The sequence below is a fragment of the Scyliorhinus torazame genome, chromosome 11, assembly GCF_047496885.1.
Source record: "Scyliorhinus torazame isolate Kashiwa2021f chromosome 11, sScyTor2.1, whole genome shotgun sequence".
Lineage (NCBI taxonomy): Eukaryota > Metazoa > Chordata > Chondrichthyes > Carcharhiniformes > Scyliorhinidae > Scyliorhinus > Scyliorhinus torazame.
In genome coordinates this window covers 221,605,260-221,631,927 of record NC_092717.1, presented here as the reverse complement: position 1 = coordinate 221,631,927, position 26,668 = coordinate 221,605,260, and the positions used below count along the sequence as shown (strand labels likewise).

The 26,668-nt window shown below is 48.1% G+C and overlaps 1 protein-coding gene across 2 annotated transcripts in view; it reads right to left on the bottom strand.

The window, feature by feature from the left end:
- mtcl1 (microtubule crosslinking factor 1) overlaps positions 1-26,668 on the bottom strand; it is a 252,955-nt gene that overhangs the window by 35,502 nt on the left and 190,785 nt on the right. For both annotated transcript variants that reach the window (XM_072468349.1, XM_072468350.1), the window contains exons 10-11: positions 23,136-23,303; positions 20,636-20,887 (exon numbers count right to left, since the gene is read on the bottom strand). In XM_072468349.1, coding sequence (XP_072324450.1) covers positions 20,636-20,887; positions 23,136-23,303 — 420 coding nt within the window. The remainder of the gene's footprint in view (positions 1-20,635; positions 20,888-23,135; positions 23,304-26,668) is intronic.

Genomic DNA, 26,668 nt, shown 5'->3' with positions numbered 1-26,668 from the left:
GCCAGGATTGGCCTGCAGGAGGGGAGGCAGGCAAATGAGAGGGAATGAACATGGGTCATCATTGGCCTGCGGCACTGCTGTAAGACAAGACAGAGCAAGAACCCTCCAGATTGATTTAAAGGAGAAAAGGCGAGACTTAGTTCTTCACAAGCAGTACTTCAGTGCCTGTTCAAGGACGGTGGTATGACCGAGATAGATCTGGGAAAATCTAGGCAAGGTCAGATTTGGGACTGAGGTTTTGAAGCAGGCAATATCCCCCTGATTAGAATGTTCATGGGGCGGGGGGGGGGAGGCAAACATCTGTCTTATGCAGGTGCCTTGAGTGATGGAGAGTGGAGGCTGTCAATTAGGTGGACAATGCACTACTAGCAGATGACAGGCCGAGGCTGATCACACCCCGGATTTGGTGCCACCAAATTGGTGCATTTTGTGTTCAATGAACAGACTTGATGGGGACAAATTTCTCCTCCAGAACTTGATTATGGGAATGGGGTAGCAATATATTTCTCTGATTCTACTTGACAGTGAAAAATCTTGCTGCATATTAAAAACGAGCTGCAAAGCGTCAGCATTCCCAGCCAGGTGCTTCCTCTGGCAGCGGTACTTTCAAGTAGCACCCAATGCTCAGGCAATGTGGATCTCTCTCTATGCACACTGACGAGACATAAGCTGAGCTTTGTCCACTGTTGGCTGAATGCCCGAGACGTCTCATGTTAATGAAGAGTGCATTGTTCTGGTGACTTTTCGTTAATACAAAAAACGTCGGGTTTTTTGAATTTTAAAAAGTCAGATGGGCGTTGGTCACTTTGGGCAAGCTTCAATTGGTTTGCGCAAGCTGCAGCTGTACTACAGATAGCACATTTACCTGCAACATGGAAACTTAGTAGAGTCTGTAATCCACCAGGCCTACATTGACAAACGCGAGGGAAAGGGTGCTCTTTCAAAGTTGAGTGCAGCAAAACTGTTAAACTGCCATTTGCAAAATGGGTTTACCTTTCGTCCCCTCAAGTGCACAAGTAAAGTTCCTGCTAAGTTGTGAAGAACACGGCTAACTCATACTTTCTAGAATATCAGACTCAGTTAATGTTGTCAGGAAAGTATGAACAGAAGTCCACAGCTCATGACTCAGAAACAACATCTTATTATCCAGAAGACTGGAGGATAGCAAATGTTGTCCCCTTGTTCAAGAAGGAGCGTAGAGACAACCCCAGTAACTATAGACCAGTGAGCCTAACTTCTGTTGTGGGCAAAATATTGGAAAGGTTTATAAAATTTATAACGTTTATAAGAGATAGGTTTACTCAAGCAGTTGAAACACTTGTCAAGAGGAAGAAGGAGGCTTTGTAAAGATGAGACATGAAGGTTCAGTTAGGGCGCTCGAGAGTTACAAGTGAGCTAGGAAGGCCCTAAAGAGAGAGCTAAGAAGAGCCAGGAGGGGACATGAGAAGTCTTTGGCAGATAGGATTAAGAATTTGGAGTAGTGCGTGCAATTCTGGTTGCCGCATTATAGGAAGGATGTGGAAGCATTGGAAAGGGTGCAGAGGAGATTTACCAGAATGTTGCCTGGTATGGAGGGAAGATCTTATGAGGAAAGGCTGAGGTACTTGAGGCTGTTTTTGTTAAAGAGAAGAAGGTTAAGAGGTGACTTAATTGAGGCATACAAGATGATCAGAGGATTGGATAGGGTGGACAGTGAGAGCCTTTTTCCTCGGATGGTGATGTCTAGCATGAGGGGCATAGCTTTAAATTGAGGGGAGATAGATATAAGACAGGTGTCAGAGGTAGGTTCTTTACTCAGAGAGTAGTAAGGGCGTGGAAGGCCCTGCCTGCAACAGTAATGGACTCGCCAACACTAAGGGCATTCAAATGGTCATTGGATAGACATATGGACGATAAGGGAATAGTGTAGATGGGCTTTAGAGTGGTTTCACAGGTCGACGCAACATCGAGGGCCGAAGGGCCTGTACTGCGCTGTAATGTTCTATGTCCTATGTCGCTGCACAGCTCCAATTTACAAACTTGGTAAAATGACACGGGCATGCTTTTTACCAGGATGTTCCTGTAAATGATATCAAATCCCTGTGAAAGAAACGGTACATTAGTTACTACAGCCACATATTTATATTGTGTCAACAGCAGATTCCAACTGGCAGACGCCATATTAGGACTAACCTCGCCAAGGCAGATTGCAAATGTTTTCTTCTTGCTTTCGAAGCTGAAAGGCGGAAGGCCCTCGGTATCACTCAATGAATCAAGTGACAAGGCATCAAGGAACAAATTTGGAGGAGTGTGGAACCCGTTACCTTCCTTCAGTGGAAAGGATGCAGCATGTTCTCTGCATGGCTGTTTCTCTGATTCCAGGGCAGGCCTGTGGCCTTGCGAGTGGCGACTCTCTTGTGCTGGACATTGTCCGAAAGCCTCCAGCACTGGCTCCTGTTGGTCAGTGAAATGGCCATCTCCTTTCCAGGCCTTGGTCTGAAGCTGCATTGTGAACACAAGAGGGTGGGTTCTAACAGGCAAGCCTTTTAACAGCTGAAGGTGAAATGGAAGCAGGTGCCGAGAATGTAGCATTGTGGTGTGATGGTCTGCCGATGAATCACCACTGCTCCATTGCCTCAAGAGCATAGTGGTTAGGATGCTGACAAGCTTGGTGTCCATGCACTAACTAATCTCTGCTGTTTATTTCCTCTATTCTGGGCAGCACGCACTGTAGCAGCTGCATGAGTTAACTTCAGAGAAGCCCAGTACAGAGGCTGGCAGAATGTAATACAGACTATCCCTCGTGCTCAAAGCATTACTCGCTGCCTAACTGTAGTCACGGATTGTAGCAAAAGCTAGATTTGAGATTTGTCATGTTTCCTCAGAACCTTTTGAGGGGCAGAGGAGGGCATACGATCATGGTTCAAGGCCTGATGTTTGCTCCGTTGTTGATGAAAATGAAAGCCTTTGTAACTATAATAATGAAAGCCGCTGCTTAACAAGGCACAGTAGAAACCGGAAATAACGGACCTTATTGGAACACCACATTTTTACATTTAGGAATTTCCATCACCCTTACCCAAATATTAGTCTGCCCAATTTGGAGCCACAAAACAGGAGATATTACGGCTGGAATCCTCTGTTCTTGCTCGGAGCGTGGAGGCGGAAAGGGCAGTTCATTAAGCAGATTGGTGTCGTACCAGAACCCTGTCACCTTCCGACCTCCATCAGATTAGGTTCTGGGAGGGAAGGCCCATGGTCAATCCTCCTGCCTGCCGCCTATTGAGGCCCTTAAATGGCCAATTAGTGGTCAATCAAGGGCTTCGTCCCCCAACGCCGCTGGGATCAACGTAGGTGTAGGCAGGCTGTGCGCGCAGGGCCACCAGTCGGCCCCCGGTGGGGTGGGGTGGATGGACCCTTAACAGAATTGTTACGGCCATTCGGCCCATCGGTGTCTGCACTGTCTTTCCAAACGAGCATTATGACTTAGTGCCATTCCATTGACTTTTCCCTGCACCCCGATTAAAGGTCATCAATGCCTTCATCGAGGGTCTGAGCATGAGGAAAGAGGAAGGGGGGGGGGCTGCTGAGAGCCACAACCCTGCCTTTGCTGCAGATACTCCTGCGTCCTCTCCCCATGACCCCTACCCTGTGAACGCCTCTCCCCCCATATTACTTATCTGTGGTCTGGGTAATGCCGCTCTCCTGGGCCTCTGGTGCCATGGCCTTCCCTGTGGCGCTGCTGAACACAAGAATTGCCCAGCAACTCTCGGTAGGCAGGACTTCTGTCCCCAGAGTCCTGATTCCAGGGGCCCCGAACTATAGCCCGAGCCTGGCCACTGCCTGATTGCCTTGTGGTTGAGAGTGAGCCTTCCTGAAAAGAGGCAGTGTGGCTCTCGCGCCAGCTCTCCAGCTGGCAGGCGGGACCCCCAGTGCCTCTCAACAAGATTCTGCCCAATACAATTGATGTTTTAAAATTATTATTATTTTCATGCCAGCAAGGTAATTTCACGTTCACTCAGAAAAGAAATTCACTGTTGTTCATAGGTGGAAAGTGGAAGTTTCAGGCCTGCTTTATTTTCAAATTTGAATCTCTTCGGATCAGAACACTGCTGTTCAGTTTTGAACGCACAATAGAATTTTTCCCAATGGAAAGAGTACTCAAGTGTGTCTCAGCAATGCTGACCCACATAATGGTCAATTTACTATTGCAGGACAAAGCCCTGTAATCGATCATTAAAAACACAGCTAATTTAGAACGCAGCATTTAACCATTCAAACCGAAGGAACAGATTCCTTTTGTATTGTAACTGGTTTGTCATTGAGTCACGATTCCTCTGAGGTACCGTGAACCACATATACTTAAGTAAGGGACCCAATTCGACAATAAAGTGTGGGGTGCTGGAGGGGTGGAGGGGGGGGGGGGGGAGGGGTATTGGCCACCGCTGCAATGGAAGAGCCAACAAGGGTAGATTGATGCGCACCCTGAGCATGTGCTGGCAAAAATTGCCGGGAGAGGGAGTCCCAGAACGGGATCCCACCTACCATTTTTTTTTTTTTTTTAAATAATATTTTTTGAAAATTTTTGGTCAACCAACACAGTACATTGTGCATCCTTTACACAACATTGTAACAATACAGATAATAATGACCTTTTTAAATTTAAACAAAAACAACAACAAATAAATAAATATTAAATAACAAAAAATAAAAACTAGCCCTAATTGGCAACTGCCTTGTCTCAGGCCACACCCCCCCCCCCATCCCCCCCCCATCCCTCCCCCCCCCCCCCCCCCCCCCAAGTCCTGGGCCGCTGCTGCTGCCTTCTTTGTTCTCCCCTATCTCTTTCCGCAAGATATTCGACGAACGGTTGCCACCGCCTAGTAAACCCTTGAGCCGACCCACTTAGGACGAACTTAATCCGCTCTAACTTTATGAACCCCGCCATATCATTTATCCAGGTCTCCACCCCCGGGGGCTTGGCTTCTTTCCACATTAGCAATATTCTGCGCCGGGCTACTAGGGACGCAAAGGCCAAAACATCGGCCTCTTTCGCCTCCTGCACTCCCGGCTCTTGTGCAACCCCAAATATAGCCAACCCCCAGCTTGGTTCGACCCGGACTCCTACTACTTTCGAAAGCACCTTTGTCACCCCCATCCAAAACCCCTGTAGTGCCGGGCATGACCAAAACATATGGGTATGATTCGCTGGGCTTCTCGAGCACCTCGCACACCTATCCTCCACCCCAAAAAATTTACTGAGCCGTGTTCCAGTCATATGTGCCCTGTGTAATACCTTAAACTGAATCAGGCTTAGCCTGGCGCACGAGGATGACGAGTTTACCCTGTTTAGGGCATCTGCCCACATCCCCTCCTCAATCTCCTCCCCTAGCTCTTCTTCCCATTTCCCTTTTAGTTCGTCCATCATAGTCTCCCCTTCGTCTCTCATTTCCCTATATATATCCGACACCTTACCGTCCCCCACCCATTTCTTTGAGATTACTCTGTCCTGCACCTCTTGTGTCGGGAGCTGCGGGAATTCCCTCACCTGTTGCCTCGCAAAAGCCCTCAATTGCATGTACCTGAATGCATTCCCTTGGGGCAACCCATATTTCTCGGTCAGCGCTCCCAGACTCGCAAACTTCCCATCCACAAATAGATCTTTCAATTGCGTTATACCTGCTCTTTGCCACATTCCATATCCCCCATCCATTCCCCCCGGGGCAAACCTATGGTTGTTTCTTATCGGGGACCCCCCCAGTGCTCCGGTCTTTCCCCTATGTCGTCTCCACTGTCCCCAAATCTTCAGTGTAGCTACCACCACCGGACTCGTGGTATAGTTCCTTGGTGAGAACGGCAATGGGGCTGTCACCATAGCCTGCAGGCTGGTCCCCCTACAGGACGCCCTCTCTAATCTCTTCCACGCCGCTCCTTCCTCCTCTCCCATCCACTTACTCACCATTGAAATATTAGCGGCCCAATAATACTCACTTAGGCTCGGTAGCGCCAGCCCCCCCCTATCCCTACTACGCTGTAAGAATCCCTTCCTCACTCTCGGAGTCTTCCCGGCCCAAACAAAACCCATGATACTCTTTTCTATCCTTTTGAAAAAAGCCTTCGTGATCACCACCGGGAGACACTGAAACACAAAAAGGAATCTCGGGAGGACCACCATCTTAACCGCCTGCACCCTCCCTGCCATTGACAATGCTACCATATCCCATCTCTTGAAATCTTCCTCCATCTGTTCCACCAACCGCGTCAAATTTAGCCTGTGCAATGTGCCCCAATTCTTAGCTATCTGGATCCCCAGGTAACGAAAGTCTCTTGTTACCTTCCTCAACGGTAGGTCTTCTATTTCTCTACTCTGCTCCCCTGGATGCACCACAAACAGCTCACTCTTCCCCATGTTCAATTTATACCCTGAAAAATCCCCAAACTCCCCAAGTATCCGCATTATTTCTGGCATCCCCTCCGCTGGATCCGCCACATATAGTAGCAGATCATCCGCATATAAAGATACCCGGTGTTCTTCTCCTCCCCTAAGTATTCCCCTCCATCCCTTGGAACCTCTCAGCGCTATCGCCAGGGGCTCAATCGCCAGTGCAAACAGTAATGGGGACAGAGGACATCCCTGCCTTGTCCCTCTATGGAGCCGAAAATATGCCGATCCCCGTCCATTCGTGACCACACTCGCCACTGGGGCCCTATACAACAGCTGCACCCATCTAACATACCCCTCTCCGAACCCAAATCTCCTCAACACCTCCCACAGATAATCCCACTCCACTCTATCAAATGCTTTCTCGGCATCCATCGCCACTACTATCTCCGTTTCACCCTCTGGTGGGGCCATCATCATTACCCCTAACAACCTCCGTATGTTCGTGTTCAGCTGTCTCCCCTTCACAAACCCAGTTTGGTCCTCATGAACCACCCCCGGGACACATTCCTCTATTCTCATTGCCATTACCTTGGCCAAGACCTTGGCATCTACATTGAGGAGGGAGATTGGTCTGTAGGACCCGCATTGTAGCGGATCCTTTTCCTTCTTTAAAAGAAGCGATATCGTTGCTTCTGACATAGTCGGGGGCAGTTGTCCCCTTTCCTTTGCCTCGTTGAAGGTCCTCGTCAGTAGCGGGGCGAGCAAGTCCAAATATTTTCTGTAAAATTCAACTGGGAATCCGTCCGGTCCCGGGGCCTTTCCCGTCTGCATGTTCCTAATTCCTTTCACCACTTCTTCTACCGTGATCTGTGCTCCCAATCCCATCCTTTCCTGCTCTTCCACCTTGGGAATTTCCAGCCGATCCAAAAACTCCATCATTCTCTCCCTCCCATCCGGGGGTTGAGCTTCATACAATTTTTTATAAAATGTCTTAAACACTTCATTCACTCTCTCCGCTCCCCGTTCCGTCTCTCCATCTTCGTCTCTCACCCCCCCTATTTCCATCGCTGCTCCCCTTTTCCTCAATTGGTGTGCCAGCAATCTGCTCGCCTTCTCTCCATATTCATACTGTACACCCTGCGCCTTCCTCCATTGTGCCTCTGCAGTGCCTGTGGTCAGCAAGTCAAATTCCACATGCAGCCTTTGCCTTTCCCTATACAGTCCCTCCTCCGGTGCTTCCGCATACTGTCTGTCCACCCTCAAAAGTTCTTGCAACAACCGCTCCCGTTCCTTACTCTCCTGCTTCCCTTTATGTGTCCTTATTGATATCAGCTCCCCCCTAACCACCGCCTTCAACGCCTCCCAGACCACTCCCACCTGAACCTCCCCATTGTCATTGAGTTCCAAGTACTTTTCAATGCATCCCCTCACCCTTAAGCACACCCCCTCATCCGCCATTAGTCCCATGTCCATTCTCCAGGGTGGACGCCCTCTTGTTTCCTCCCCTATCTCCAAGTCTACCCAGTGTGGGGCATGATCCGAAATGGCTATAGCCGTATATTCCGTTCCCCTCACCCTCGGGATCAATGCCCTACCCAACACAAAAAAGTCTATGCGTGAATAGACTTTATGGACATAGGAGAAAAACGAGAACTCCTTACTCCTAGGTCTACTGAATCTCCACGGGTCCACCCCTCCCATCTGCTCCATAAAATCCTTAAGCACCTTGGCTGCTGCCGGCCTCCTACCAGTCCTGGACATCGACCTATCCAGCCTTGGTTCCAACACCGTGTTAAAGTCTCCCCCCATTATCAGCTTTCCGGTCTCTAGGTCTGGGATGCGTCCTAGCATTCGCCTCATAAAATTGGCATCGTCCCAATTCGGGGCATACACGTTTACCAACACCACCATCTCTCCCTGTAGTTTGCCACTCACCATCACGTATCTGCCCCCGTTATCCGCCACTATAGTCTTTGCCTCGAACATTACCCGCTTCCCCACTAATATAGCCACCCCCCTGTTTTTCGCATCCAGCCCCGAATGGAACACCTGCCCTACCCATCCTTTGCGCAACCTAACCTGATCTATCAGTTTCAGGTGCGTTTCCTGTAACATGACCACATCTGCTTTAAGTTTCTTAAGGTGTGCGAGTACTCGTGCCCTCTTTATCGGCCCGTTAAGCCCCCTCACGTTCCACGTGATCAGCCGAGTTGGGGGGCTTCCCACCCCCCCCTTGCCGGTTAGCCATCATCTTTTTCCAGCTTCTCGCCCAGTTCCCACGCGGCTGTATTTCTCCCAGACGGTGCCCCCCCGCCCATCCTTTCCCGTACCCACTCCCCCCTTTCCCCAGCAGCAGCAACCCAGTAATTCCCCCCTCCCCCCCCCCCCCCCCCCCCGCTAGCGTAATTACTCCCCCCATGTTGCTCCCAGAAGTCAGCAAACTCTGGCTGACCTCGGCTTCCCCCCGTGATCACGGCTCGCCCCGTGCGGCGCCCCCTCCTTCCTGCTTCTCTATTCCCGCCATAATTATCATAGCGCGGGAACCAAGCCCGCGCCTCTCCCTCGGCCCCGCCTCCCATGGCCAACACCCCATCTCCTCTCCCTCCCCACCTCCCCCATCACCACCTGTGGGAGAAAGAAAAGTTACCATACCGCAGGATTAATCATACAATCCCTCTTCGCCCCCCCCCCACTCGTCCCGCCACTTTGTCCAAACGTTCATTTTCGTAGTCCAATCATTCCAATTTTTCTTCTACAATAAAAGTCCATGCTTCATCCGCCGTCTCAAAGTAGTGGTGCCTCCCTTGATATGTGACCCACAGTCTTGCCGGTTGCAGCATTCCAAACTTTATCTTTTTTTTGTGAAGTACCGCTTTGGCCCGATTAAAGCTCGCCCTCCTTCTCGCCACCTCCGCACTCCAATCTTGATAGACGCGGATCACCGCGTTCTCCCATTTACTACACCGAGTTTTCTTCGCCCATCTAAGGACCATTTCTCTATCCTTAAAACGGAGAAATCTCACCACTATGGCTCTGGGAGCTTCTCCTGCTCTCGATCCTCGCACCATAACTCGGTATGCTCCCTCCACCTCCAACGGACCCGTCGGGGCCTCCACTCCCATTAACGGGTGCAGCATCGTGCTCACATATGCCCCGACGTCCGCCCCCTCCACACCTTCAGGAAGGCCAAGAATCCTCAAGTTGTTCCTCCTTGCGTTATTTTCCAGTGCCTCCAACCTCTCCACAGATCGTTTCTGGTGTGCCTCCTGTATCTCCGACTTCACCACCAGGCCCTGTATGTCGTTTTCATTTTCTGCTGCTTTCGCCTTCACGACCCGAAGCTCCTGCTCCTGGGTCTTTTGTTCCTCTTTCAGCCCTTCAATCGCCTGTAATATCGGGGCCAACAACTCTTTCTTCATTTCCTTTTTTATCTCCTCCACACAGCGTTTCAAAAACTCTTGTTGTTCAGGGCCCCATATGAAACTGCCACCTTCCGACGCCATCTTGGTTTCTGCTTGCCTTCCTTGCCGTTGTTCCAAAGGATCCGCTGCAATCCGGCCACTTTCCTCTCCTTTTTCCATCCGTGTCCAGGGGGAACACCCTTCTGGTTTACCACACGGTGTTTTCAGCCGTTAAAATTGCCGTTGGGGCTCCTATCAAGAGCCCAAAAGTCCGTTTCACAGGGAGCTGCCGAAACGTGCGACTCAGCTGGTCATCGCCGCACCCGGAAGTCCTCCCACCTACCATTTTTAAAGGGCTCCGGAGTCGGTCCAACTCTGTGAAAATCCAGGCCTGAGATTTTCAATAGGAAGTAATTTTTTTTACAGAAACTCAAGACAGCGCAGGTGAGCGGGTCACACCAGAGGTGAGGTCGCCTCACCTTTGACCTCAGCTGCGTCAGCATAATGCTCAAAAAAAAAAGCAGGCAAAGATGAGTGCAGGCTATTACCACTGTTCGGTTGTGCCCTGCACACCACGCTTAGTCCGGTTGATCGCAACCTATCATCACACCATCTGCTGCCCTAAATTCCTCTCCTGATCGTAATCAGCAAATCCAGCTCTTCTCTCTTCAGTTTATCTGCCACTGGTCCCCGATAATTTCCAGTCTGTAACCGATCCTTTGCCTGGACCTTTGCAGTTGTTTACATGTCGCACCAACCCTCTGCTGTGAATCCTGCTGGCAGATTATTTTTACCACCTCACTGTTATTGTTTCAATCCCATTCGTTTCTGCCATGGGGCTTTTCTCACTCACTGAACCTCGCTGGTCGGCCGCGACCATATCTCCAGCTGCACGTTTTCACCCTGGCTCTTTTGTCACTGATTATTGTGGGAACAGCGACCATTGTTAAAGCTAGGCATACGTTTCAAAAGAAAAAATATATTTCAAAGGTACCTCACTGGGCTGAGACATCTGGTGGTCATGAAAAGCGCTAGACAAGTACAGGTCTTTTCTCGAAAGCCATGATGTGGAGGCGCCAGCGTTGGATAGGGGTGAGCACAGTAAGATGTCTTACAACACCAGCTTAAAGTCCAACAGGTTTGTTTGGATCACTAGCTTTCAGAGCGCAGCTAAAACCCAGGGCTGAATTTTCCGACTGAAAACCTGCGTGTTTCTACCACGAGAAACAGGTAGGTTTTCTCTGCAGATCTTTGGACAATTTGTCAAAAAAGAATTGGTGGGCGTGGTTTGAGCTGTCATTCTTGAAGGGCAGGGCCTAAGGGAGCCAGCAAGCCTGGCTCCAGAAATCAAAGGGTGCCCCTATCTCAAAGTGGAGAGATAGGCCCCCCCAGGGGCATCGGGACTGACCCCCCCCCCCCCCCCCCCCCCCCCCCCCACATCCATCCTCGCCGGCAATCTCCCGCCCCACCGTCCATCATTGATTATTGCTGGCAATCTCCCCCTGTCACCTTCGTGCCCCTCCCCCCAATCGCTCAACAATGGCAATCTCCATCCCCCCCCCCCACATCGTCACCTTGCCTTCTCCCCTCACCAGTGCCAATCAGTGCACTATGGCAGTTTAGGCATATTTAAATACATTCAAATTGGGGGTGGCACAGTGGTAAGCACTGTTGCCTGACAATGCCAGGGACCCGGGTTCAGTTCCGGCCTCGGGTGGCTGTCTGTGTGGAGTATGCATGTTCTCCCCGTGTCTGCCTGGCTTTTCTCCGGGTGCTCCGGTTTCCTCCCACAGTCCAAAGATGTGCAGGTTAGGTGGACTGGTCATACTAAATTGCCCCTTAGTGTCCAATGATGTGCAGGTTAGTTGAGGTTATGGGGATAGGGTGGGCGAGTGGTTCTAGGAACGGTGCTCTTTCAGAGGGTCAGTGCAGACTCGATGGGCCGAATGGCGTCCTTGTGCACTGTAAGAATTCTATGGTTCTATGATGGTAACCAGATTCATGCCCGCGTTGGACGTGAAGCTGATTATGTCGGTGGCGGGAGTGGGGAAAATCTCATTCTGAGATCTCCATGGCACAAATCCCGTTCTGGCTCTCTCCCGAGAGTTAACAGCCATAACGGGATTTGCACCCCCAGCGGACAAGCCTAGAAAATCACCCTCCTAATCAGGTAGTTCATGACTCTGTTACAGTGGGGCGCTGAAGGAGACAGGTTTGGTAAGAGTTTCCTTGTGGAGAGATCAGCTCAAGTTCCGGGCTGCCTACTCCCTGCTTTGTTCTCAGGGAGACAAATGCTTGCTTGTGTTTCTGAATCAATAACTCTTCCATTAAAAAGAATGGACTATGCGCTAGATACAAGGAACACCATGCGAAGCACTGACATTGCATGCACAGATAACTTAGCAGAAATGTGCCAAAAATCTAATCATTTACAATAGCATTAGTTTCATGTGCAGTATTGATGGTCTGCTGGGAAGGCTTTAAACAGCATAGGACAGTGGCCAGCCCCTGTCGAAGTTTTGAGATGGTGATTGAAGCAAGCTGCCTTTGGAGAAAACCAACAGACCTTAAAATCTCGATACTGAACACCCCAGACAGTGCACCATTATATCGCTTTGAACAGCTCCCAGCTGCTAAGAACATGGGTTGTGATACCGGATTCACAGTTAAACACAGCAGGCCTCATTCAATGGCCAACCCTGTGTCACTTCCCACGAGACAACGCACTGTGCTAAATGGCTAATCACTGACTGAGATATTCCAAGTGTATGGAACTTCATAAATTGTCAATTTTTTCATAAGGAAGCTTCCTTCAATCTTCATCCCACAACCACTGTTGGGTTATCCTCAAAACCATCCCTTCCCTTCTCCATTGCTGAAGCATAATTCCGACGATTAAAAATAATTAGCTTTCCCCACACACAAATCTCCCAGCTGCCAGTGGCTCTCTACATTCATAAAGGCGGGCAATGGACTAAAATATTTTAAAATTTTATTATCAAATAGGGACAGGCACGAGTACTGATCCACGTCAAACATCCTTTAATCCTCAAAGACTAATCGTACAGGAAACTGACTGTACATAATTACACCACAGCACCCTATCTGTGTACTACAAGCCAGATACTAGAAACCAGACTATTGTCGATTACATCAATACATTTCATTTGAATTCAACTTCTTTCTGCAAGATCTTGCGCTTCTAGAAGTTTCTATCTAATACTTCATCAATTGGGGAAACCGCCTCCAACGGATATTGCCAGCCACATTCTACAGTAACGCTGAGCTTCTGAAAAATGACATTTTCCACATTCCAGACTGTCAAACGGACAAGCCTCTGCACCAGCAGTTTCTCTGTGAAGGGTTAGCTAGAGTCAATAGATTGAGGGTTAATCACATTGCAAAGTTAAAATGAAAAGTGTGGATGTAGAAAATCTGGTCAGTAGTCAGCATCTGAGAGAAGATAGCTTAACATAAGTTACCTTCACTAACTGTGCAGTTCCAGTGTTTTCTGTTTCCATGATGAATCAGCCATTTTGACCTGGGTTTTGCAATAACAGAATGGACTTCCCTCATTGCGAAAATGGTGGAAGAGGCCAAATTCCAAGGAAGTCCTGCCTCCGAACATGGCACCTACCATTTTCTAGATGACAGGAATTGGCCCCAGTCAGGATTTCGCGGAGGCAGCTGCCCATATAAATCAGCGGCTGCCAAAAACTTACATCTAATTTTTGTGCATGAAACATGACATGCACAAATTAGACCTGGTAGGAACATTGCCCTGGGGCAACATTGGGGAGGTTAGGTGCCCCTTGGGAAAGGTACGGTACCCCTTGTAATTGTTAAGAGTAGGCATGTGTGTAAAAAGTGCAAAAACTCATTAATTGTCAATCTCATTGGAACTATCAAAAATATCAACATGAACTGTCAGAAGTTTAATGTGAGAGTACCTTTCGACATGGATGTTTAAGCAATGTACCTTTAAGAAAACAGTAATGTCAGAGAGTGGGTGGAGCTGAGGTCAGGTCAGCCATTTTGCAGTTTTAAGTTTGAGTTTGAAAAAGAGCTTGTGTGTGTCTGTATGTTTCCAGAGAGCTGCAGTTTGAAAAGAGCTTGACAGTGTCTGTGCTTGCAGTGAGCTGGATCTCTGCCATGAAAGACTATCTCTGGATCATTTGGGTGATTTAAACTCATAATAGTAAAGCCTTTAACCTGATGTGATTCTGTTTAAAGGTGTTAAATCTCTTGGAAGTTTGAAGGAACATTTTGAGGAATTATTTACTGTTGCAATATTTTCTGAGTTATCTTTAAAGAAAGGGGTGTTAAGAGATCCAATGTTTACTTAAGATGTTAAGTTGAGCTCATGGAATAAACAGTGTTTTGTGTTTAAAAACCCACGTGTCCTTAATTTTAATCCCACACCTAGGGAACAAGCCGTGTGCTAGGAAAAGCAACAAATACATTAAAGGGAGAGGTTGGTTGAACTCCATGGTACATTTTGGTGTTCTGGAAACGCCTCGCCCATAACAGAAGTAACTGCCAAAAGTGTCAAAATAAGCTGTCAAATATAACGGTCAAACTGTAAAGGCATTCAAAACTCCTTCCCTTTAAACTTTTGAAAGAAATGTCTGGAATATTTCAAAAATACATTGTTTACTATTTCATTCTTTTGGCATAGACCCGATGGATTTCATTACTGGATTAGTGATGTATGACTGTAATCACAACCTTCCATTATCACAGTAGGATGCCTTTCATTTCACAGTTTGATAGACAGATACAGGTGGTAATAGTCCCTTTGAAGTGGGACTATGAATGGCAATTCTTGTCTTTATATGGGATTAAGCACTTACATGAAATGTTTCTTTTAATAAGGAAGTAGTTGAATGTAAATATAGCAAATGGGTTTTTATGAATTAGAAATACCACGGGTGTGCGTTAAGGGCATAAAGTGGCAAACGTTGACACGGATGGGGCATGTGGAGTGTGTGAGTGTGATGGTTGCAGATTTTTAAAAAATCTTGGACACAGTTGCGGAGCTCAGAGGCAGGCCTTCCATCCACCTCGCCTCTGCACCTGGCACTCTTCCCAACCTCTGAGGCACATTTTCCCAGGTCGGATTTCTGGAGTTGGATAAAAGGCCCCTGCGCTCCCAACCCAGTGGTGAGAATCCAGGCCTTTACAAAGCAAGCCAACAATTTAATTAGAAGTCACAGATCAGAGATGCTGAGACCTTTAGTTTGACAATATGTCACTACATGCGTTTTAGGCATGCTCTGATTTTTGATTCTGTCTTTGATGATGCCAGTTCTGATATCAAGGTACTTGGATATTGGTTTACAGTGGCAGGCTTATTTTGAATGTTTTTCTTAACCTCCTTGTGATGGATATGCATTGCGAAGTGTAAACAGGTGTGAAAGCACTGTCAGACTGGCTTCTATCCCATTAACAAACTGCTCAGGATACCATCTGGTTTCTCTGTTAGCTTTTATCTCGTGCTTAGCTCTGTTGTCATCTTCCATCTGTTATCCTCTGTCTTTGTCTCCAGGCCATTTCCAACTCTGGTGTCTTGAAGGTGTGAAAAATATTACGTCAGTGATATTTCCCGACTGCTGGGCCCTCTGGCTGACTCCAGACTAAACCTTTTAAATGCCCAGCGGGGTAGCATTGGCGCACGGGGCCTTGACGTGGTTTCCTCAGCTTTGCAAACTGCGCAGGCAATGAGGTAATATCAACTGAGAAAAGTACCCAACATGTCTCCGCAGTCTGATGTTTTAACCTGTTCTCCTGAGCCGGTAGCAAAGGCTACCTCCAGAAAGCAGCGGCATCCTTTAAAAAAAAATCAGGAGATGATCTGACTGTGCCTCCAACTCCGATCACAATTTAAGTTCCATTCTGAGCCAGTGAGCCATTGTGGCTTTCTCGCCAGGTCAATGAGGTGAGCAGGTTAATGGAAGCTAAACTGGCCATTCACGATGGCATGCTATTTGCCTCTGCGGTGGTTCTGAAAAGCAGGAATACTCTTCCAATACCTACAAGGAAAGTCTATGTCTTCCCTGCTTCAGTCTTCCCTCCCACGGGTCCTCGACCGTGATGCACCTTCCCCGTCACCTTACACAGCTGAGTATCAGTGGGTGACCGACTGGAGGCCAGCAGTCACTTCCCCCCACCCTGTTCTTACTCATTCCAGGCGGCAAGTCGTTTGGTGACATCTTGATTAGTTCCAGCAGTTAAAATGTTCTCTTTTGCTTCTGATCTTTTTTTTTTACTTGACCTTAATCGACAGGAAAAGAGTAGCTTCCCCACTCGGGTCAGAATTAAGATGGTGGTAGGGGCCCCAAGATGGTGGTCGGGGCCCGATGACATCATCTGAAGCCAATGTATGTGCTTGAAGAAAGACACCACTGGTTCTGACTGGGGGATTTGCTCCCTGTTCAAAAGATCAGGTTAAATCTGAAGATGGTGCAATCCAGATGGGGTGAGTTAGTCAGCTGGTTGATTTTAACTGCCTGTACACCCAGTTTCCACTGGGATAGTATGATTAAAATTGACCTCAAGAGAGTTTTACTGTAATATATAAACATTATTCTGCTGCAGCTGGGCAGGTATCTAACTGAAACCAATAATTTCCTTGCCGGAAACCCATAGGCGTTTAGAATCCTTCCCATTACATCTGAATCCAATTTCTGTCCACAAATCGAACAGAAAACTGATCAGCAGACAGGAAACAAAGAGTAGGAATTATCAGGTCTTTTTCAAATTGGCAGGCAGTGACGAGTGGGGTACCGCAGGGATCGGTGCTGGGACCCCAGCTATTCAGATTTGGATTGGATTGGATTTATTGTCACGTGTACCCAGGTACAGTGCAATGTATTGTTCTGCGTACAGTCCAGACCGATCGTTCCACACATGAAAAAGAATGTAGGACATACATAAATACACAATGCAAATACATAGACACAGGCATCGGGTGAGCATACGGACTGCAGCCCTACTCTTGCCCGATGGAAGAGGTTGAAAGAGTGAATAAACCGGGTGGGAGGGGTATTCGATTATGCTGTCCGCTTTCCCAAGGGAGTGGGAAGTGTAGACAGAGTCAGTGGATGGGAGGCGGTTTTGCATGATTGACTGGGCTGTGTTCACGACTCTCTGTAGTTTCTCATGGTCTTGGGCTGAGCAGTTGCCATACCAGGCTGCGATGCACCAGGTAGGATGTTTCATATGGTGCACCTGTAAAAATTGGCATGAGTCAATGCGGACATGCTGAATTTCTTTAGTTTCCTGAGGAAGCATAGATGCTGTTATGCTCTCTTGGAAAAGTGGGCAGCATAATCAAAGACCCCTCCCACCTGGGTTATTCACTCTTCCAACTTCTTCCATCGGGCAGGAGTTACAAAAGTCTGAGAACACGCACTAACAGATTCAAAAACAGCTTCTTCCCCGCTGTTACCAGACTCCTGAATGACTCTCTTCTGATCTCTTCAAACATCTTCTCTGCTGAGTAGAACTGCACTCCATATGCCTCACCTGATGCCTGTGTCTATGTATTTACATTGTGTATTTATGTATGTCTTATGTTTTTTTTTCATGTATGAAATGATCTGCCGGACTGCATGCAGAACAATACTCGGTACACGTGACAATAAAACAAATCAAATCCAATTGAATTCTACAATGACATTAGGATGTGTTTAAAAAGAAGCCTTAAAAGCAGTAATTCATTCATGGTAAACTATGTTTAGCTATGTTAAAAAAAAATTTCACTACAGGGTAATAAAACGATCCATCAGTCCAACCTTTTAGCTGAAACTAAAATCCTCTTAACCTTGTGTAAATACACATTGTGAAATTGACAGCAGAGATAAGCTAAGTCTTAGTATAAATTCTTGGCTGACAATCCTGACATCATTACCAAATGATGTCTAAATGACAGCTAAATAACGCCGCATACTAAAATACCTGAGCCTCAGAGAAAACATTGCTTGATTGACAGCTCTGGCTCTCTGATCTCTGCTGTCAATTGCACAGATTATTTGTCTCTGAGCGAATTAAGGGATGTGGGGGACAGGCAGTTGAAGCCCAAGATCAGCCATGATCATATTGAATGACAGAGCAGGCTCAAAAGACCATAAGGTCTATTGCTGCTCCTATTTTGTGCATTCTTGTGTTCATAGTCACAGTGAAAGCAATGCAGGCAGAAGAGCCTGCCTGCAGGTCCTCAAGTAGATGATGGTGTTGCCCTCCTGCCTCTTTGATGAAGCTCACAGTTCTCATACACATTTAATTGTACACTGCCCGGGCATTCTATGATAAGGATAGTATCGTGTGAGGTGCAGCCGCTATAGAAATGCTGCCTGACTCTCCTCTGCTGAGTCCTGTTCTGTTCTTCCTCCTCCATGATAATGGAGAACAATCATATTTCACTTAGCAATGCCATACCTGCTGCTGAGAAGCCCCAGACTGTGCTTAGTGGGGGTGAGGGTGGTGGCAATCTGCTGGTGGGCTGACTCTGTCAGAAGCACTGCAAAGCAAGTCCAGGTGTATATGCAGAGAATGGGGAGAAATAAACTGGCCCAACACGAGCTGTCCAACAACAGAAACTCACTGAACCTCATCATCTGAGAATCTTCAGAATCTCACATCCATATAATAGAAGCTGGGAACTCGGGGTGGTGCTAGAGCATTGAACATACTGTGTAGAAGGCGGTCATTCGGCCCATCGAGTCTGCACCGACCCCCTTAAGACCTCACTTCCACCCTATCCCCGTAACCCAATAACCCCTCCTAACCTTTTTGGACACTACGGGCAATTTATCATGGCCAATCCACCTAACCTGCACGTCTTTGGACTGTGGGAGGAAACCGGAGCACCCGGAGGAAACCCACGCACACACGGGGAGGATGTGCAGACTCCGCACAGACAGTGACCCAAGCTGGAATCGAACCTGGGACCCTGGCGCTGTGAGGCCACAGTGCTATCCACTTGTGCTACCGTGCTGCTAGGGGAGTGATTCTTTCAGTGCACAGGCTGTCACCTCTTCCTGCCACAAAAATGCACTCGCATTTTTCACGGCGCCTTTTGCAACCTCAATAGTTACTATTAGATAGCAGGATTACGTAACGGAAATATGTGGAAAATGGTGAGGGAACCCGATCCCTCTGTCCAATGTTTGTTATTTCTTGCGGAACCGTGACAGCTCCTGAAAGAACCAGTTTCTAACTTTACTAACAAACAGCGTCAAAGGAAATAATTCCTCACTGAGTACAGCATTTCAGCATCACACTATTTGTCTTACACCAGTCACTTCCTGCTAAATACATCTTCTGTCCTGAAAGGTGAAGATTGCCTTTTATTCATTATGGAGAGGAGAACAGCAGACCTCATTGCCCCTTCCCCAATTCACATAACCTGACAAACGAGAGATGATGACGATCTAACGGAAAGGTTTCTGACTGTGGGAGTGAACGGGAAATGCCGGATGTTTCCCGCCGGCCGGCCCGGTGAGACCGGTATCTAACGTTAATTAAGGCGGTTAATGATGCCCCATGGGCCTCACGCTGCAAATTGCTCCCGCGGCTGATTCGCCAGGACTGAGCCTGGCAGCTTTCCACTAACGAGGGGGAGCAGCACTTAAACCGAACCCGCAGAGCAAACCCCAGACAGCAGGCAGCCAGATTACGCAGGAACATCCGGAGATCAACCCAGCTGCCCCTCCGTCCCCAGGTGACCCTCAGGATCCAATGAGCACTGCGTGGGAGGAGGGAGCGCTGGAGGCTGAACTGGAGCCTCCCTATGAGCTGCCGACGGCAGTCAATAGGTCTCCCGAATCCACTCCCTCTGACAACTGTGCGTCTCGGGGTCAGCGTGCAGGACAGGGTGGCACGGCAAGGCATGTGCCATTGGTAAGTCAGACGGGGCCCTCCAGTGGACAAGTGTCCAGGCCTCACAGCCTGACTGGGATGCTAGGCAGTAACAACCGCCTGCGTCATGGCACGTGTATCGACGGGGATCCACTAAGGAGCTGTGAAGTGTTTACATTACTAACATTGCCAATTCCCTATTAGCAATAGCCTTCAGCCGTGTGGTCAATGGCCGCCACGGGCAGTGGGAGTTAAAGTGACCTTCACCATTTCACCAGGGACGGAGCTCTGTCACGAGGGTATTCGGTGGGACTGACAGGCAGTGGGTATCCTCCTCCTCATTATGGGTATACAAGATCTGGGCAGTGGCATGGCGGACCCGTGGGCGCTGAGCCTCCTTGTCCCCGGCCCATGGATGACCCCCCCCCCCTTCCCCCACACACACTTTCCGGCTCCCCGGGCTGACTGCCCGATTTCGAAGATGGCTACTCGCCTCCTCGGATCCCCACAGCAGCCACTGCGCGAGCTTCACGTTTTTAAACAGGTGGACTACACGGCGCCCGCATGACTGCTCGCTGGGGAGGCGGTTACATCATGGCTGGCTGTGCGATTGTGGGTCCTTCCCGTTAACGAGTTGGAGATTGGTCTCAATTGGTGATTATTGGTTTCACGCCATGCCGTGGCAGGGTCCGAATCTCGCCCATGGGAGCCAATCAGCGCCCAGCGTGATTCCCGATTTCGGCCCCTCCCACTATCTAACCGGTCCACTCGTTTTCACGGCCAGCGCGATGCGGTCGGTACATCGCGCCCATTATTTTGGCATCTCTGCCAATGCAAACTACATCTACAGTATTACACATTCACTTTGCACAAAAGCAGTGTGGTAATGGGCTGGGAGCTAAACTGCAGTCGTCCGTGGAGCCCAACAAGTAACCAGCTTCACCCGCTGACAGACTCTTCGGTACGATGCGATTTATTTACCCCTGACTGGCCCTTCCTCGTCACCCACCTGCTCCAGTTTGCTCTGTAGCTCCTTCATCTGCCATTCCCACTCTTGTCGCTCGCGGTCGAACCTGTCCAGCAACTGGACCTTCTCGTATTTCCAGTTCTTTTCAGAGTGCTGCAGCTGCCAGTGGAGGTCCATCACCTGACTGTGACTGTCGGCCAACAGCTTCCGCAGCTCTTCCCACTCCGGCTTGGACACTTCTTTGGGATCAATGGAGCTCTTCTTGGCCGACTGCTGCCCGACCCTCTCTTCAAACTGCAGAAAACAAAATGTAGTTTCCAAGTACCAAAATGAATCGTTAATGCTGAAGCAGTTATTCAATTCTAACATCAGGAACTCGCTAAAGAAATAAGAAATCTTATAAAGGCTCGCCAGGTTTAGCTGCGTCTGATGCTCAGTGGCTGAATGCCCCATCAGAGAGAGATGGATTCGGAAGGGGCAATCTCTAGGCACTGCTACATTAATGCAAGTTGTTCTGGAGTTAGTGAGTGGAGCAGGACAAGTGTCACATTTGACTTTTATGTCAAAGGGAATAATATCAGCTGGGGTTCCTTCTTTTCATTGCAATCATTCTTGGGCAGTGGGCGAGGTCAGTATTGGGCACAGGTGGAATGACTGATGGTTACACAGTCTACTGACACCCAGGGATGCATTTTAACATTTGGGTGGGAATTGGGTCTAGATCCATCTGGGATCAGAATCAAGTCATTTTGGAGAAGTATCAAACTATCTGGGATCAGTATTGACAGATCTAGGAGCAGTATTGAGCCATCTCAATACTGCTGGGTAGCAAGGTAGCATAGTGGTTAGCACAGTTGCTTCACAGCTCCAGGGTCCCAGGTTCAATACCCGGCTTGGGTCACTGTCTGTGAGGAGTCTGCACGTTCTCCCCGTTTGTGCGTGGGTGTCCTCTGGGTGCTCCGGTTTCACCCACAGTCCAAAGATGTGCAGGTTAGGTGGATTGGCCATTCTAAATTGCCCTTAGTGTCCAGGAAGGTGAGATGGGGTTACTGGGATAAAGGGGGAAAGAGTGGAGGCATGGGGCTTGAGTAGGGTGCTCTTTCCAAGGGCCGGTGCAGACTCGATGGGCTGAATGGTCTCCTTCTGCACTGTAAATTCTATGATTTTATGATCTTGGAGCAGAATCAACTGGGCTGTACTGGCATGTCTCACATACTGACCATAATGGAAGACAAAGGGGGTGGATGTCAAGGACAGGGAAGGCCTCTGTGGGACCCAAAGGAGCTGTCCTGTTCCTTTCAGCTCGCGATAACACTTGTAATACATTTTTAGAACTTGGCTTTTCTGGGTATCTTCTATCCCTAGTTGGAGCTCCTGGACCTGATTTTTTGGGGATGGTAGGGGCATAATGTTTCAGATGGTGACAGCGCTGCAGTGGACAGAAAAAGTAATGCAGGTCGACGGAGTCAAAGTCCAGGCACCAGAGGCACAGGTAAGTTCAAGGGGGTCCCAGGGCGGGAAGGCCTGGCGGGGGAGGGGTTGGCCTGAAGGGGGCGATCAGCATCTTAGCGGAGACGTCGGGGGGGGGGGGGGGGGAGACGTCGGTCTGGAGGTCACCACATCTTAAGGGCGAGGCGCCCGACTTTAGGTGGAGGCTTCTGGTGGCCTCCATCCGAGGCTTTGCCCACCCCAGCGTCAAATCACTGTGCAGTCAGAATGGGTGGGGTGGGGACCCAGAGGGAAGCCTATCCTTTCAATTCCATTCTCCTGCAACCCCCCCCCCCCCCCCCCTATAAATGCACTCATGGAAGAGCATAGAATTCTGTTCCTGGTTGCTGTGGGCTAGTGGAGAAATAATCGCTGCTTAGCCCTCAGATAAAACAAACAGTCAAGCTTTGATAATGCCACTTATAAAAACTTAAAGCAAATGTCTTTGCCACCGGCACTTTAATACTGCTGTTGGCCAGGGTGCGGGTCGGAGTGGTTGAAACTGAACTCCCTTTAAGCTGCCCGCCCGCCCCCTGCTTTGCCCACCCTCTCTGACCAGCCTGGTTTCTGCCAAGTGAAAGGAGTTGGGGGAGGGGGAGGAATTAATAGTTCCCTCTCCTTGTCCATGTTCGTTCGTGATGAACGACAAGCAACCCTGAAGGCTGCTGGCACCTGGGCCACCGTACCCCTGGCAAGAAAGCCTGAGCTTCAGGTTAGGAGGGAAGGAAGGAAGCATGAGACATGTTTGGACTTTCACTTTCATGTATCTACCACTTCAAACGGTCACAGTCACACTCAGTAGGCAACTGAAGTTAACTACTCCAGAGAAATTTCATTTTATACTAAGTAATGGCAACAATTAATGTTTTTAAAGCTATGGTCGATCGACAATATTCTTTTGCATGTTATTTTCTCAGAAGACATAGCAAGTGAATGAAGATAAACTACACACAATGGTGAATGGGAGCTGTGTACTTAACCCTATCTTTTACCCAGTTCTGGAGGGTGTGGTTCCACTGCTGACATACTGAGCAAGGTAAATGTTGCCAGTTACCTGGGCAAGTTGACATTTTTGCTCGGTGTATTCCATTTCCCAAGCAGCTTTCTCATCAGCATACTGCTGCTGCAGTTCATATCGACGTTTCTCCTCATCACCGAGCTCAGCGCCAAACTCATCCAAAATAGACTTCAGTGCAAGCAGAATCCTTCGGTTTTCTCTGGCCTGTGGGAATAAGGAACGCAATTTGAATTATACTTGGTGTACTGCACAGGGAGCAGGCACTTGGCCACAACGGTCCTCATTGGTGTTATGAGCCTCTTGTTCGTCTGCTAGCAGTCTCTTCCATTCCATTGTCCCGCATGTGTTAATCTAGCTTCCTCTTCAATGCATCTAATGTACGCTATACGCCACAGTTTAAGATTTCTCTGGCCCCTTTCCTCAAATTTCTCCTGAAGATGGTGACTCCCGGTGGGCCACTATTGCGTGGACAATAATTGGCCTGATTGGCCATTCTTTATGGATTAAGCAGGCAATTTAATAATAGGGAGCACTGTATCCAAAGTCTGACCCTGACCTAACCCCAACACCCACATGCACTTCCCAGTAAGGATCACTACGCCACAACTGGGAGTGGCAACCCAGGGTGACATTCCCCCTCTACTGACTCTTCACTGCTGCCATCATGTAATCGTTTTAACACAAAATCTACAGTAAGCCTTGTTTTGCAATAGTGTGCAGGGTTTCTCCCTGTTGTTAAGTGCTAATCTTCAGTGTCAAAATGCGATCCTAAAGGTTAAAGTCAAATCGAGAGGTGTTTAATTGTTGTTTGATACAGTGCCATAGATATACTTGGTGCAAATCACTAAATTTCTGTATAATCCTGATAACGTTCACAAGAAGGTCTGAAGCTTTGTTGAAGATACAGCTCAGAAGATCAGACTTGATAATTTCCATGGAAAAGGGCTCACTGACCCAAACCCGTCTGCCCTTTGCATTAAGAATGGCAATTCAGGCAAAGGAATGGAGAACTGCCTGTCTCCATGGAAACGTACCTCAGCATGAGCCAGGAGAAACTCAGAAAATAATAAAAGAACCTTGAAGGCACTAGGGGTTAAAATACAATTCCTATGCGGGAAGGTTGGGGGGTGGGGGGAGGTTAACATATGATTCAAACGCTGAAACTTATGCAGAATTTGCACTTGAACACTTCGCATATGACTTGCATTATAAAATGTAACAGGCATTTTGCAACCATTAAACTTCACTTTTTTTACAATTAATTCTTGCGATGTGAGCAATGCTGGAAAGGCTACCATTTATTTCCCATTCCAAAACATGAAGACCTGATGAGCAAGTTAAAAGTCTCTTGACCTGTCTGGTAGAAATCTTAAGAGTGATAAGAAAGCTTTATCGGGAACAAACTGCAGCCTTAAATATAGAGAACGATCTAAGCGATTTTGCGAAGATCAAAAGAGATCGCGGTATGTTTTCTCCCCAGATGTATTCAGTTGGTTTGGTGAAAATATTGTTCAAGAGATTGAAGATCTTTTTGGATAATAAACAGTGGTTAGCACTGTTGCTTCACAGCGGCAGGGCCCCAGGTTCGATTCCCCTCTTGGGTCACTGTCTGTGCGGAGTCTGCACGTTCTCCCTGTGTCTGCGTGGGTTTACTCCGGGTGCTCCGGTTTCCTCCCACAAGTTCCGAAAGACGTGCTGTTAGGTAATTTGGACATTCTGAATTCTCCCTCTGTGTACCCAAACAGGTGCCGGAATGTGGCGACTAGGGGCTTTTCACAATAACTTCATTGCAATGTTAATGTAAGCCTACTTGTGACAATAAAGATTATTATAATAATATAAGGTACATCGATGATACCATTCTCACTGCCGACTGCAGGGAAACTGTACAAGATTTTGGATAGAGTAGAGAGTGGAAATGAGAAGAAAGGGTTAAGAAAAGATCATAAGGAAACAAATGTCTGGATTCTCCGCCGCTGATAGCAGAATTCCTGATGCGAAGGAGAATGCAGTGTTGGGGAAAAGACGGGATCGATGCTGTTTCCGATGCTCTGATCCCTGTCCCGTGCCAGCGGGGGGATGCAAATGGGTTAAAATGATCCACTTGCATCCTATTAACGGGGTGTACACTGGATTCTCTACGCCTCCATGAATCGCTGCCCGTCTGGGATCTCATGTATCCTGCGGTGAAACCAACCTCAATGTTTATAAACACCTAGGACTTCAGTGCTTTCGCTTCCTGCTTTTAACAGTAGAAAGAACTTAACTGCCTTTTATGTGGTCGTGAGCTGTGAATCAAAGCTGGATGTTTCTAAGCATTGCGCTTAGTTTAACAGCAGGCTGATATGGGGGATCTCTGGTGGGGGTCTGGTAGGGGTCGGTGGAGTGGTTGAGTCATCCTCATGCATGGGTACTGTGGGGGAGGGGAATGAACCAGCAATTCTTGTGGGGGTGGGGGACAATTTGTATTGCATGGAGAAGGGGGGAGCCAGCCGCCATGCCTCGCTCTCAGGCCAAGAGCTCAAAATGGCGGCCCGAAAGTGGGATTTGCGACAGAGTCCCTCGTGATCCCCGCTATGCATAAATTTGCGTGGCAGGAGAGAGTGAATCACCTCTGGTCACCGCTCCAGCACAATCCAGAAGCGATTCAGCTCTGGTGGGAGAACATTGTTTCCCAAAATGTCTAGTAGTGGCCAAAAGAAACAGAATGTAAGATTACAGTGAAGAATGAAAAGGTCACACAGATACAAAGAAATCTTGGTACCTAGGAGGTATGTTAATGTTGGATGGAAAGCGTGACCAAGAAATAAGATGAAGGATTGGAATGGCCACGGGCACATTTTAAAATATGAAAAAGATTATGATCAACTCAAAATTAGTCAAACAGAACAAAGCTGCAAATCCTGGAATGCTACATCACACCAATTTCTATATATGGAAGTAATGTTGGATGGTTAGAGCATCACAAACAGGAATGCACCACACACAAAGATGATCCACTGTCCATTGTCATGCAAACATCTGCGTGCAAGATTAACATGGAGATCCATAGTTGCCAACAAACACATGGGGCATGGCACCTGAAGAGAAACAAAACTGTCCTTGAGCAGGTGATGACAAGCCACCTGCAACTGAGTGGTTTGCTAGGCCAGTTTGTCGGCCAGTTAAGAGTTAACTGCATTGTTGTTGGTCTGGAGTCACATGGAGGCCTGACCAGATAAGGGTGGTAGATAAAGGTCACTGGTGAATCAGTGGTGGATTTTTATGACATTCTCATAGTTTTATGACCATTATTAATGAGACTAGCATTTTATTAATAAATTGAATTTACATTCCATAGTTGCCATGGTGGGGTTAGAACTCGTGTCGCCGGAGCTTGAGTCCAGGCCTCTGGATTACTAGCCCAGTGACATTACCACTATGATAGCACCCTCCCGTGCCAGTGAAATAAATAACCACTTGTTTGGTTTCTGGCGGAGTTGTTTGAGGTTAGGTCAGGATGTTTTGAACAGCCTTTGGATATTGAATGAATGGCATTTCAGATGATTTCACCTGGAGGACTCTGCCTC